At 33.0% G+C, this 14,561-nt stretch overlaps 2 protein-coding genes across 2 annotated transcripts; one reads left to right on the top strand and one right to left on the bottom strand.

Moving 5' to 3' along the window:
• Window positions 1-1,340: 1,340 nt before the first annotated feature.
• Window positions 1,341-9,974, top strand: LOC114194070 (uncharacterized). The gene is made up of 16 exons (XM_028084113.2): window positions 1,341-1,794; window positions 2,662-3,066; window positions 3,172-3,397; window positions 3,477-3,722; window positions 3,867-3,982; window positions 4,481-4,579; window positions 4,695-4,782; window positions 4,963-5,192; window positions 6,103-6,284; window positions 6,466-6,665; window positions 7,326-7,658; window positions 7,750-7,851; window positions 8,056-8,353; window positions 8,753-8,901; window positions 8,979-9,263; window positions 9,672-9,974. Exons 2-16 carry the CDS (start codon window positions 2,768-2,770, stop codon window positions 9,879-9,881), a joined length of 3,063 nt encoding a protein of 1,020 aa, XP_027939914.1. The 5' UTR covers window positions 1,341-1,794; window positions 2,662-2,767; the 3' UTR covers window positions 9,882-9,974.
• A 506-nt stretch (window positions 9,975-10,480) lies between these two features.
• Window positions 10,481-12,935, bottom strand: LOC114194071 (uncharacterized). The gene is made up of 6 exons (XM_028084114.2): window positions 12,736-12,935; window positions 12,361-12,599; window positions 11,910-12,168; window positions 11,637-11,816; window positions 11,253-11,408; window positions 10,481-11,105 (listed from the first exon to the last, which is right to left on the bottom strand). The coding sequence occupies exons 1-6, from the start codon at window positions 12,763-12,765 to the stop codon at window positions 10,941-10,943; spliced, it is 1,029 nt and encodes a 342-aa protein (XP_027939915.1). The 5' UTR covers window positions 12,766-12,935; the 3' UTR covers window positions 10,481-10,940.
• Between the last annotated feature and the right edge of the window lie 1,626 nt (window positions 12,936-14,561).

Raw genomic sequence — 14,561 nt, forward strand, 5'->3', positions numbered from 1 at the left:
AAATATTTGAAAAAAAAATATTACCAAATATTTGGAGCACCAAAATATTTTACGATGGTGAAAAAAATAATAGTCAAAAATTTTCTAATTTATCTTTAATGGTTAAAGACATGTTAAGCATTTTAATAATATTTTGAGATTTGAATCTTCATTTAGCATTGAGTCTCAAATACTTAACAAATATAAGAATTGACTTTTGTCTTGTGAAAGCAATTATCTTCACTTATAGTTAGAAAAATGAATTTGTTCTTCAGGGTAATTATTTGACTTTGATCATACTATTGTATTGTTTCAATTTATTATTTCGTTTCAATTTCGGATACTTATTGTCAAAATGTGTTGAATGAAAGTTCAGGGAAAGTTGTGTCCAATGTTATTAACATGGAAGAGAAAGAATGATTTATGTATTTATCTCTGTATTTTGCCATTCAAGAGCTTTGGTTTTGTTGGTTGAACTTAAGGATTATGAGTTTTGATTTGGTTTGATTTGATTAAAGATTTTGTTTCTTTAATTTGGAATTAATCAGCTTTTTTTATGTTACATATTTCATTAATTTATTGGTAATAACCATTTTCAATAATATTTAGAAAACATTATAATTAAAATATTTTATATTTTAAGTTATGTTACTTTTGTTAATTGAACCTCCGTCAGTTTTCTCGTTTCTGGATCTACCTATCTGGGCTTGGACTTGGCCCAGGACAAAATCAAAATAAAGGATATGGGCTCTGTTTGGGCATTCTATTTTACATTTATTATTTTTTTGTTGTTGATTAACTATTAATTCTCTTTACCCGATTTAGCCTTTTGTTTTAATCTTTATATTTTATTCTATATTTTTTTGTCAGGTGATGTGAAAAACTATCACAAAAAATGAAGACATAAAGACTAAGACGTGATAAAATTCCTTATTTTAATATATAAGTTGTAAAGTGAAAGTTGGTATATATAGACTATGGGTGTGCTTTGAATAATTGCAAAAATTGAATTATTTTAATTTTAATAATGAATCGTTTGTATAATCTATTCTTGTTACAGTTAATAATAGTTAAAATAAAATTTTGTATAAATAAGTATGATAAAAGTGATTTGAGGATATTCACTTTCCCTTGATAGCATAACAGTTAAAGTATATATGAAGGTGAAAAAGAAATTGTTGAAATATAAGTATGAGATAAACAAATGTGCATATGGGTTGATAATTCGGGCCTTCTAATACAAGATTTGGGCTGAAAGGCCCAAATAGAGAATGTTAACGTCCTACAAGTTGCAGAAAGCTTTACACTTTATTTTCAGCGAATGAATTAATAGGACGGTGGTGATGGAAGAAGGAAAACGCAATACGTAAGTTGTGACTTTGCGAGAGAGACGCGGAACGAAGCCGCAGAAAGTTTGAACAAGATTTGAATGGAAAGTGTGATTGATTTTGGGAAAGCGAAGCCAAACAATGTGTTATATTGTACTTCCCATCTTATCCCAAATAAATGAAAGTTATTAAAATAAGAAATAATCGCGGTTGGCGTGTCCAATGTGTAAAATTAAAAAGTAGCTTGGTTTCGCGGCGTGTTTGGGGTCAACGTGCAATTAACGGTTTTTAAGAGAATATGCCGTTGCGATGTTCCTCGCAGACATTCTCAGATGCCAAGTGGGTCTGAGTGAGAAACAGAGAAAGATAGAGAGATAGAGATAGATAGATAGACGCCCCTGTTAAGTTTTCTTCTCTTTCATTTCTTTCTGTTGCACGCTCTTCTCCTGTGATCCTTTTTCCATTTCGCTCTCTCTCGCCATTCAAGGTACCTCTTCTCTCTCTCTCTCTCTAATGATTTTTCGTCGTTCAAACATTGGGAACGTCGCTTGCAATTGATTATCTCTGCAACTTCTCTTCCAACGGTTTCGTTAATTGTTGCTTTTCCTCGATTAGCTTTTGCTTCGCGTCGTATATTTGTGGTTTGAATATTCTGTTATATGTTGTGTTGCTTTATTTGGCTGCTTTGCCGCAATATTGTACGATAAGGAAAACGATAACGGAGAGAATAAGAAAGAAGAAAGAAAAAACAGAGAGAGATTGAGATTAGGGCTTCGTTCTCTCTTTCCTAATTTGATTCATTGAACTATATATAAACTATTCGGAGAAGTTCAGTTAACTGCTTGATAAGGTTGATTTCGTGGTTTTCGTAACTCTTACTTTGCGTTTTGCCGGTTCGTGTTGTTGATTTGATATTGATGACTTCGGTTAGGGTTCTGCGCATGTGCTGAGATCATATGAGAAGCGTGAAGTTCATGCACGTGTGAGAATGTTTGAATATGGAAGTGCGATAGAATTCAAATGAATTATTATTAGGAAAAATGAAGGAAGGGTAAAGAAGAAGGATGGGTGGCGAAGACGTGAGGCAGAGTTTGTCATGGTGGTGAACGTGAATTGATTGATTTGTTGTTGAAACAAGAAAACGACAATTTTCAGTTTTTGCTTTTTGTTTTTTCACTAAGTTTTTATTGCTTTTGTTCAGCCTCTTATGCTTGCTCGTTATGCCATTACTGGAATGAACGTTTAATTGCTTATTGAATGGCTTTATTGTTCCTCTTGATGTCGATGATGTGGTTACCCTTTTGCAACAAATACTGATATTACTGCCTTTTTTTTTTCTGAACTTTTGGTGCAGGATTCTGTTCGTGCTGCTCTCTATGGTTTTCTGGAGCTCCGAAAGTGAACTTCATTGCTAGAAATTTGATACATAATATTAGATAATTTTTTAAAATTTAATAGGAATGGGCTCTAGCAAGCAGTCTGCTCGTATTCTTGATACGTTGAAAATGGAGAGGGTTAGAACTATTCTAACCCACACTTATCCATACCCTCACGAGCATTCCCGTCATGCTGTAATAGCTGTTGTTATCGGTTGCCTCTTTTTCATCTCATCTGACAATATACATACTCTTGTAGAAAAATTAGACAACAATGTTAAATGGTGGTCTATGTATGCCTGCCTGTTTGGGTTCTTTTATTTCTTTTCATCACCATTTATACACAAGACTTTCAAACCGAGCTATTCAAATTTCAGTCGATGGTGAGTTTCTTTGGTGAATGTGTTGCCATTTATGTGTATATGCCATTGTGTATCTTTATGAAACATTTTATAAAATTAGAAATAATTAGGCATCCATTTGTGCAGGTACATTGCTTGGATTTTAGTGGCAGCTGTGTATCATCTTCCTAGCTTTCAGTCAATGGGAGTGGATATGAGGATGAACCTATCTTTGTTTTTGACCATATATCTCTCTTCCATCTTGTTTCTTCTTGTCTTCCACATTATATTTCTTGGCCTATGGTATATTGGCCTTGTTTCACGTGTAGCCGGAAAGAGACCAGAGATCTTGACGATTCTCCAAAACTGTGCAGTAAGTTTTTGGAGATGATTGCTTGTGCCCTTTGAAGTTGCAATATTGTTCTGATGCTGTTTCTTTTAATGAATAATAGGTACTTAGCGTGGCATGCTGTGTATTTTACAGTCATTGTGGTAACCGTGCCATGCAAAGAGAGAGAACACTTGACCGAAAAAATTCTAACTGGTTTTCTTTCTGGAAGAAAGGGGATGGGAACACCTGGCTTGCAAAGTTTCTTCGGATGAATGAATTGAAAGACCAGGTTTGCTCATCTTGGTTTGCTCCAGTTGGTTCTGCGAGTGATTATCCTCTCTTGTCAAAATGGGTTATTTATGGCGAGGTACTTATAATAACAATTATTTGATTATAAAGTCTGCAGTCTTAATATATATATATATATATATATATATATATATATATATATATGTATGTATGTGTGTATACACACAAAAGTTATGATGCCAAAATTATTTTTATGTATTAGATAGCTTGCAATGGATCGTGTCATGGTTCATCAGATGAAATTTCTCCCATTTACTCACTTTGGGCTACATTTATTGGCCTTTACATTGCAAATTATGTGGTGGAGAGGTCAACAGGGTGAGTTGATTTTATGATGTGCTAAACTTTCTTATCTTCCTACTTGTAGTACGTTTGATGTTTTAAATTGTTCAAAGTATATGTTTTTTTCTGATCTTAAATTTCAATGGAAATTACTCAGTTTTTATTCTTGGCATTGAAAATTTTCATCTGTTTCTTGTATGTTTTTTCATTTTAGCAAACATTATTTTTTCTTCTATTCAGCCATCCAAACATATTTTTCAGAACAAAAAAACACAAGTTAAGTTTTCTTATGTACTAGTCTGTTTTGGTAATTTAGTTATTTTATTTTTGTAATGCTGTTATATTCTAGATCATATTTATATTTCCCTGCACAAATAAATGTGCAAAGGGGCCATGAGACTTGGTGCAACAGTGCCATAAGACTGAAAGTATAATAGCTGGTATCATATTTTCAAATTACATTTATTGAGTATCAACTGTTTTCCCCCATTGTTTTTCTTAATTTATTCGTTTATATGTCTGAAAAATCGTCAGGTGGGCTCTTACTCACCCATTATCTGTTAAAGAATACGAGAAGTTGAAGAAGAAGCAAATGAAGCCTGACTTTTTAGACATGGTTCCTTGGTACTCTGGGTATGTACGTATTTGTAAAATACCTTTACTCTAGTTATTTTTTTAATTTTATTTCTTGCAAAGGGGGTGTTGAAGGTTGTTTTGAATGTGTGGTTACACTTGCTAAATGATGCAGAACATCTGCTGATTTATTCAAAACTGTTTTCGATCTCCTCGTATCAGTGACTGTCTTCGTTGGGCGTTTTGACATGCGCATGATGCAGGTAACAATTTTATTGGCAAAACTAAGTAAATGGTAATTACTAACTTACAAGCATTAGACCTAAATTAGTCAACTATTCTCCTATGATATGAAGAAGTTTGCTTATGTTCATCCTTAGTCTTGTTGCTGGAATTTCATTTTGCTTGTATGTCACTAGTAATGAGTCTATTTTCATTGACAGGCAGCAATGAGTAGGGTTAGTGATGGAAATCAACACCATGACCTTCTATATGATCATTTTAGTGAGAAGGAAGATTTTTGGTTTGACTTTATGGCTGATACTGGTGATGGTGGGAACTCATCTTATGCTGTTGCACGACTACTTGCCAAGCCTTTCATTCGAACACTGAAAGATGATGCTGAGCTTACCTTACCACGTGGAGACTTGCTACTTATTGGGGGTGATCTTGCGTAAGTTGGCTGCACTCATTATTGTAAATTGTGGTTATTATCACATAATTTGGTCAATTATGATTTCTTAGTTTCTTTGGAATGATAAGTTGACACCATTGACACCATTTATGCCATGGTTCTTGATTGAGAATTTTGGATACCAAGGTCTGAAGTTAAATCATGAAAATTGAAATTCCAAGTCTTTACTTCATTTCGTTACATTTTTGCCGAGGGCTACCAACCAGATGCGATATCATGTTCCATTTATATTACCCGGCAACTACTTTTTAATTAAGTAATGGTGTACAAATTGAAGGCAAAATGTATCGAAGTTTAGAATTATAAAAATGCTTTACGTAAACTAAACCCAACATTTACTCATTTTATAAGAACCAAAAATAGCTATTTCAAATTTTTTAGAGGGATTAAAAAAAAGATGACTTGAGACTGGAATGAAACTTTTAATGATGACAATGATAATTTTTCTAGTTTATGGATACCCCTAAAATATCAATCTTGATGAAAATGATACGTATGATACAATAATATTTTCTTTTTTCTGGTAAATGAAATAAATAACATCGCAATCATGGGCTGTTAATGTCAATTATGCAAAGTTTAAGCTGGTTCATTTAATGGAACATAACTTTAAGCTTGGGTTGTTTGTTTTAGCTTTGTTAAATGAGCTTGATTATGCATTTAAAAAGGTGAAATTGAATAATTCATGCATAATTTAACTCATTTATAACCCATACTTGTGGGGCTTAAATAATATTTAGATAGATTTCCCAAATATGTTTGAAAGGTCATCTTAGATAAAAACTGTTTTTTTTTTCTTTGTAGTATCATTTAAAGTTGTAACTAGCAATCTCAATGTTCTATATCTATATTTCCTTGAATGACTTTTTTTTTTTTTTTTCTGTTGTAGGTATCCAAATCCATCAGCATTCACATATGAGAGGCGTCTTTTTGTTCCTTTCGAGTATGCTCTTCAACCTCCTCCTTGGTATAAAGCAGAGCAGATAGCTGTGAACAAGCCGGAGGTACCCTATGGAGCTCCATTAAAACAGTACAATGGACCTCAGTGTTTTGTTATTCCTGGAAACCATGGTTAGTTTTAGCTCCTGCATTGGGCCTTATCAAATTACATGCGTTATTTTTCAAGGAGATATTTTTCTTTTTTTAGTATCTATTATTTTTCAAGGAGATATTTGTATTTGTTATTTTTCGTCATCTCACTTTTTCCTAATGCCAATGCGGTTAATAAATGATAAAATTGTTTTCTTCTCAGACTGGTTTGATGGACTCCAGACCTTCATGAGGTATATATGTCATAGAAATTGGTTAGGTGGATGGCTCATGCCCCAGAAGAAGAGTTATTTTGCTTTGCAACTCCCTAAACGGTGGTGGGTTTTTGGGCTCGATCTAGCTCTTCATGGTGATATTGATGTGTACCAATTCAAGTTCTTTTCAGAATTGATAACGAAGAAAGTAAATATCCTGCCTGTTATCTATTGTCTCTTCATTTCTATGAAATTGTGAAGTTACATCATTAATGCTTTTGTTCCCATGTTTTTATCTAAGTAACTGTGCAGTAATGCTTTTATGGGGAAATGGGAAATAATCTCATTTTGCAAAAGCTCTCAAGGAATTTGTTAAAGTAATCGGGTTTCTTCAAAATAGCTTGAACCTAACACTAAACTTTAACACCCAGACTGTTACACTCATTCGTTGAACTGTATTTTCTGAAATCTTGTTATATTTTAGCTGTGTCTCCGAGTGTTTTTCATGGCCACGTGATTTTTTTGTTAACATACTGTTTGCCTTTAGACTATTAAAGTAAATGTCAGTTATCAATCTGATTATTGACCACCACATCTATTGAGACCATCTTTTTTATCATGGTTCGAGAGGATGATGACTCTGGGATCATTGTTAACCCGTGAACCTAATTTGATCATCAATTGGTATTGGAATGATGTTACTGGAAAGAATATTTCACATCTAATTGGATCACTGTAACTCTGTCTTTGGCCGTTGTTGACGGTGTTTTTGTTCTTTCGATTCACGGTTTGTCTTTAGACTATTGAAGTAATTGCAGCAATCAATCTGATTGATCACAACATCTACTGTGACCATTTTTTTGTCTAGGTTCGAGAGGATGACTCTGTGATTCTTATAACTCATGAACCTAATTGGATCACTGACTGGTATTGGAATGATGTTACTGGAAAGAATATTTCACATTTGATTTGTGATTATTTAAAAGGAAGATGTAAGCTTCGAATGGCTGGGGACTTGCATCATTACATGCGTCATTCTCATGTAAAGTCAAATGGGCCTGTACATGTACATCATCTTCTCGTCAATGGTTGTGGTGGAGCATTTCTACATCCTACCCATGTTTTCAGTAAATTTAACAAGCTTCACGGTGTCACCTATGAGTGCAAAGCTGCATATCCTTCCTTTGAAGATTCGAGCAGGGTATGTAGAATGTTAATAACTAACTTGTAGTCATATCCTTGTTTATATATATATTTCATTATATATATATATATTTTTATATTTGATGCAGATTGCATTGGGAAATATTCTTAAATTTCGAAAGAAGAACTGGCAATTTGATTTTATTGGTGGCATTATATATTTTGTGCTAGTCTTTTCAATGTTTCCACAAGTGAGTTCCCCCATATCTTTTTATTTATAGTTTTATTTTTATGCTTTCATTTTGATGTCCAATTATAATTTTGAGATGTTAATTCTTGCTTTTTCCCTTTGGCCCATAGAGTAATTAGAGATTAGCATTTTGCTTATCTGTTAAGGTACAGTCATCGGTTATTATATGCTAAAGACACGATTGTTTTCTGTACTTGTTTTCTAGTGTGAGCTGAATCACATCCTCCAAGATGATACATTTTCTGGCCACATAAAGAGTTTCCTTGGTACTGTGTGGAATGGATTTATTTATATTCTGCAGCACTCGTGTGTGTCACTAGGGGGACTTATACTGTTACTATTTGCGGCATTTTCTTTTGTTCCACCCAAACTGACACGGAAGAAACGAGCAATAATTGGAGTTCTGCATGTTTCTGCTCACCTGGCTGCGGCACTAATTCTTATGTTGCTTCTTGAAATAGGCGTTGAAATATGCATCCAGCATGACTTGCTGGCAACTTCAGGTTTGGTTTTTCTATATGATGATATAAAGTTGGTTAACTTGTTACACTCAAGTTGTTTATTTTAGCTTAATTACTGTAGATTCTTTTAGTTTCACAAAATTTCAATTTTGTAATTCACCTCATATTGACATATCCATAAGGGCATGTTTCATTGCTTATATTTCAATGCTGGGAGCTAGATTCAATAGGTCTGTAACTAACTGCTGGACCATAGATCTGGTGGTATTGATAAAGCTCTTTATTTACTGAGTTTTGGTCAGGATCCTGTGTGACTATCTGCTATTGCTCATCACAAATATATTATGGAAAAATATTTCAATTCTTTGTAACTTGTGTCTGTGTGATGGTGATGATATTTGGGTTATAATGTCTGAGTTATTCTTTTGGCGTGTAATTCAGGCTATCACACTTTATATCAGTGGTATAGATCAGTGGAAAGTGAGCACTTCCCCGATCCAACTGGACTCAGAGCTCGAATTGAACAATGGACATTTGGACTTTATCCGGCATGTATCAAGTATTTAATGTCTGCTTTTGATGTGCCAGAGGTGAGAAAATTCTCTGTATTATTTTATTTTTGACTTTTCTTGAAACGGACCCTGTCACGTAGAGATTATTTTCTCAGGTCATGGCAGTCTCTCGGAGCAATATTTGCAAGAACGGATTAGAATCTCTTTCCCGGGGGGGTGCTGTAATATATTACGCTTCTGTCTTCCTTTATTTTTGGGTCTTTTCGACCCCTGTTGTTTCCTTGGTGTTTGGGAGCTACCTATACATTTGCATCAACTGGCTTCACTTACACTTTGATGAAGCCTTTTCGTCCCTTCGAATAGCTAATTACAAATCATTCACTCGATTTCACATCAATTATGATGGTGATCTTGAAGTTTATACTCTGGCTGTTGATAAGGTAGGAAGTCATCACTTATTCAACTATTCTTCGGTAACTCTTTACTTTTGGCTCAATCTTTTACACCCCTTCTCTTCTGCCGGAGAACGTCTCAATAATAATATTATTAATAAATTTAAGAAAATTGAGTATGCATATGTTAAATAACTTCCTTTGTGTAGTGAAAAGTTGAGCATATTTCTAGTAAAAAAGAGACATGCATAGCAACTGTTCTTTCTTCGAAATTAATGATGAAAGCTTCAAGTGCCCAACTACTCAATGATCTGCTTAGATATGATGACTGCAACTATGTTTGGGCGTTTTGAGAAGAAAGAAATTGAATTTCATATGTATAATGTTTGGCTGTGGTGCTGGGATTTGATTAATTTTTTCTGTTTCTTATTCAGTGCTATCATTTTGAATGTGTAGGTTCCAAAGGAGTGGAAGCTTGATCCGGATTGGGACGGAGAGGCGAAACATCCACAAGAGTTGAGTCATTTTAGAAGGTTTCCCAGCAAATGGAGGGCAGTCACCGCCCACCAGGATCCAGTACAGACGGTCAGAATTGTTGACCATTTCGTTATTCATCGGACTGAAAACATTGACTGTGATACTGCATTTAACGGGCCAGTTCAATAATATGATTTGTTGATTTGGTTATCCTATTTGTAACATTATTTAGGAAGCAATTTGAAGTAATGAAAGAAAGAAAAAAGAATGGTAGTGTCTGCATATTTGTCTATTACTGCAAAGTTAGGTGGGCCGATACTTCAATACCTCTATTGGTCTTTATTGCAGTCGCTGACGAGGGTGCCGCTGAGCGTCCCACGTGGTAATCTTTAATTCCATCTAAGTTGGTAAATTAAACGTCTTCAAATGTCTAAATGTGGAAAATAAGACTCATATTAGGTAAAGCTGAATTAATGTTAAAATTAGTATGAGTGAAATTTTGTAGATTCGAGTTTCTGAAATACTGGAGTCAACTGATTTTAAATTATGTTTTGGAAGTATTTTAAAAATAATGTATTAATCGGAAATTGATTTTTAGTCATTTCCATATTATACTAAAATTTGTTACTATGGAATGTTTATGAAACAATTTAAAATGTGTTTTATTATGTATTATTTTTCCTCAAAAGTAAAATTTAAAGCTTTACGAGAAGGTTTAAACGGTATTCTAGAAAGGTATATTCTAATAATATTTCTTTTGAAAAGTATAAGAACTTTAAAAGATTATTTTGTGATTACTTTGTAATTGGAAATATGAATTAGCGACTGGGATTGCTCAAAGGCACAACTTAATAGACCTCAGCAATAGCTGTGGTGTTAGACACAAGAGTTTTGTTTCGATTTATTGATATCAACTAACTGTTTTCGTCAGTCTTGGTGAAAATGATGTGTTGACAGAATATTCTTTTTTCTTTTTTATAGTTGATTTGAGATTGTAATTACTAATTTCATGTGTGACCGAGAGGAGAGAGAAGAAATTCATTTCACATGCAAAGGCTTTCACTCTGTCACTTATGTTTGCATTTTTCTTGCATAAAATATCAACTTCAGATACAAGAAGCTAATTTGAATCTTCCTCCGCACTGTGGTTAAAGTTTCCAAGTGGTGGCTCTGGTGAACGAAAAGTAATCCAATTGCCAGTCAAAGAATTTTGTATTTTAGTGTCAAAATCAGCTATCATATATTTGATTAGTCTGGGAAGAGAAAATTCTGATATGGTGTGCCTCTCAGCGTTTTCCGCACTTCTTCCCAGTTTCCAATTTGCTTCCATAATGGACCAGTATGAATCTTCACCTGCCTGCTGTGCATATCTCTCAACGGCAATCCCAGAAATTCTTGAACATCTTTCACCTTCTGGACATCCAAAACCAAATCCAACATTGAATTACCAACTCAAAATCCAAACTTTTTTAATTAATAGATAGTTTATGATAATTACATAATCAAAATATAATATAAAATTCTATGATGGTGCAGGCACAACACATGGTTCACACTTACCGTTGCATTTTTAACAAGATCCTCATAGTGGAGAACAATGTGGTGAGTGTTCTTAAAGTATTGAAGAGCTTTTGCAACTGTCTCCTCTGTTTGCTTTATCTCTGTCATCAGCAACGTGGAATTGATCCATGGCCTGTATTTCGCCAGAATTCCAGCCTGCCAACAAAAAACTATTCAACCATTTCTTCACATTTGCAATCAATGCACATGTCCAGTCTTCATTTTTTTAACGTAAAAGATACTTCTCAACCAAAACCTCTGCATTTGGGTCTAAACTCACAATAACTTTGGAAAGTAAATTAAGTAATGCGATCAATGATCAATGCATACAATAGTCTTATCCAAACACAAAAAAGAAATGGCAACAGAGAGATTTTGAAAGACCTCTTCTTTGGAGTGTACATGAGACTTATGGGTTCCATTCAGTGGCTTTGCAATTTTGTCATAGGAATTGGCAAGAACAGATACCATTCTGCGAAGCAAATTCCTTCTGAAAAGGAATATTGTAGAAACTCCTCTCCTTTCAAAGTACTCCACTATCTCCTCATGATGATCCATTAAACCCTGCAAAAATATATGCATCTACTCTTTAAGCAACAACATCATCATCATCATCACCAACCCAAATCCAATGAGATTGAAACTCTCTTCAGTTACCTGATTAAGCATCCACTTGAAGCCCACAGCCGCAGAACACTCATTCTTGGAAGCACCACTGAACCAATCAAGATTGAACACTTCATCCATTGTCTTCAAAATTGAAGTTACATTTTCCCTTCTTTTGGCCACAACAAATATCTCCCCATTGGAACTCACATTCATATGACTGTTCAACAAAGTCTCAAACCATCCACTCCCTGATCTTTGCATTGTCAATATGCAAAAAAATCTCACAGGATTGCATGCACACTCTTCCCTGTTCATCCACCAATCATTCATTCTATACAGCTAAATAATCAAACCCACATAACAAATATCTGAGGCAAATTGAAAACTTGTTCTTCCTCAAACTATATTTTTATATATATAATCATTAAGCAGCAACTTATTTACGGAAAAAAAATCTTCCGATATATGCACGAATTTATATAACTAAATTAAAATATACCTGTTGTATGTTTTGGGTTGTGGGTAGTGCAAGTAGGGTTCTTCCCATTCTTCTACACTAGAAGTATGACATGAATGGTTGATGACTTTCTGTTCCAACAACTTGGTATTTACACGAACCCTTGTTGGTTTCTCTAAATTAACTGAGCAAATGTATAGTCCACATGTTGCAGCCATGACTAAAACTACCAACCTCAATGTTGCTGGAAAATTCTTAGTAGCTTTAATGTCCATGGAGTCCTGAAAAATGATGCAGTTACACATGTCACACTGATATTGTAAGCTAATGTGATTATGATTCAAGACAAAGTATAAAAAAGAAAAAAAAAGAAGAAAGATGATAATAGCAATGATTGATGGCACCTAGTTTTCTCACCTTCTTGAGGACAAATATTTGTTGAATCATGTTTCACGGAAATGAAGGACAACGACAAAGACCCTCTTCTTCCCTTCACTGTTTATATGTCCATAATCTCTTTCTTCATCTTCTCTATGTTTTCAGAGTTTCGAAGTTTCCACGTGAAATTCAGCGTTTTTCAAGCAATATGGTCTTGCAGTGGTTCTCTTCTTTGCATCTTTTTTTTCATCTGCAACTTAAATTACACGGCGTGTAGATTATTATATGCTTATTTTATGTTAAAGTATGTGTCGGTGTATCAGTGGCGGATCTTGACAAAAAATGTTGGAGGGACTAAAGTAATATAATTTTGAGATTATTAGATTTGATCATTAGTATAATGTTTTAAGAAATGAATTCTCTAACTGAATTGATAATTAGTCTAATGCTTCAAAATATGTGAAGAGATAGAGTTTATCTTCTTTTCACTAATAATTTCTTTTTTATCACTTTTAAAAAATGAATTTATTCTTTTATTTTTATCAATATACTTTTCTTTTGTAAATAACAATAAAAAATAATTTATCATAGTATTTTTTTATAATTGAGACACATACTTATTAAAATAAAAATATACTATAATCAAGTCATAATTAAAAATCGGTTATGAAAAAACACATAATACATTATTTATTTTTCTTCTATATTCATAAAAAAAATGAATATACCAAAAAGAGCTCATGAGATAAAAAATAATATTTTTCGTTATTGAGACAAGAAACAAGAAAAGGATGTGATAAATGAGAAATGAGAGCAAAAATAATGAGGTTGTTTCTAACTTTTTTTTTTCTTCAAGAACAGAAAGAAAACATATGAGAGTAAGAAATGATTATAATATTAGAGTGAGAAATTATTACAATTTGTGAAGAACTAAAAAGATAATAAGAAAGAAAATAAAAATTATCTTAAAAAAATATTTGGTTTAATTACTCTTTTGATTCATGTTTTGGTTTAAAAATGTTAAATTGATCCTCCAGTTTTTTTAGTTTTAATTTGGTCCCAATTATTGAAAAATTGATACAATTTGATCTTTTACGATAAATTTCATTAAATTTTTTAAAACAGATTAATGACTTTTTTTATTAAAATAGAAACTCTTAATATATGGTTTACTTTGTTGGTGTAATTAACATTATTATAGGATCATTTTTTGACAAAAAAGGAACAAAAAAATTAAGCCTAAATATTTTTATTCTTTATTATATTTAATTTTATTTTATTATCTATTAACTACTTTATAAAATAAATGGAAAAATACACAATTTAATTTTTATCAATATTTAAAGTATACTACTACAATTTAATAAATTATATATATATATATATATATATATATATATATATATATATTTATTTATATATTATAAATTTAAAAAAAAAATTGGGGGGGGGGGGGGGGGCGGGCACCTCCCTGCCCCCATTAAAATCCGCCCATGAGTGTATCTTAAGATTTAAATATATTTGTTTGTGTGTGCAGAAAAAAGTATAGAAGATGATGAATAACATGACATAAGTGAAACAACAAAACAATGGTCCATAGTCTTTCTTTGAAACTTAACATTGACTTAGTAACACGATGTGGATCAGGAATCAACCTCTGTTTTCGATGCTGAGGAAACAAATATTTTACCTCTGTTTTCCATGTATATCTTACACAGAGAGCCACTTAAAAATTATTTTTAAATAATTATTACAGATAATTTCTTATACATTGAGAGTGTAAAAGAATCATCACATTAATGAAACATTATAATTGAACTCGCGTAATATTGACTTAAAACGTAAAATACAGTTAAGATACTTGA

The sequence above is a fragment of the Vigna unguiculata genome, chromosome 8 (assembly GCF_037176805.1).
Source record: "Vigna unguiculata cultivar grain cowpea cultivar isolate G323 ecotype 2 chromosome 8, ASM3717680v1, whole genome shotgun sequence".
Classification (NCBI taxonomy): domain Eukaryota; kingdom Viridiplantae; phylum Streptophyta; class Magnoliopsida; order Fabales; family Fabaceae; genus Vigna; species Vigna unguiculata.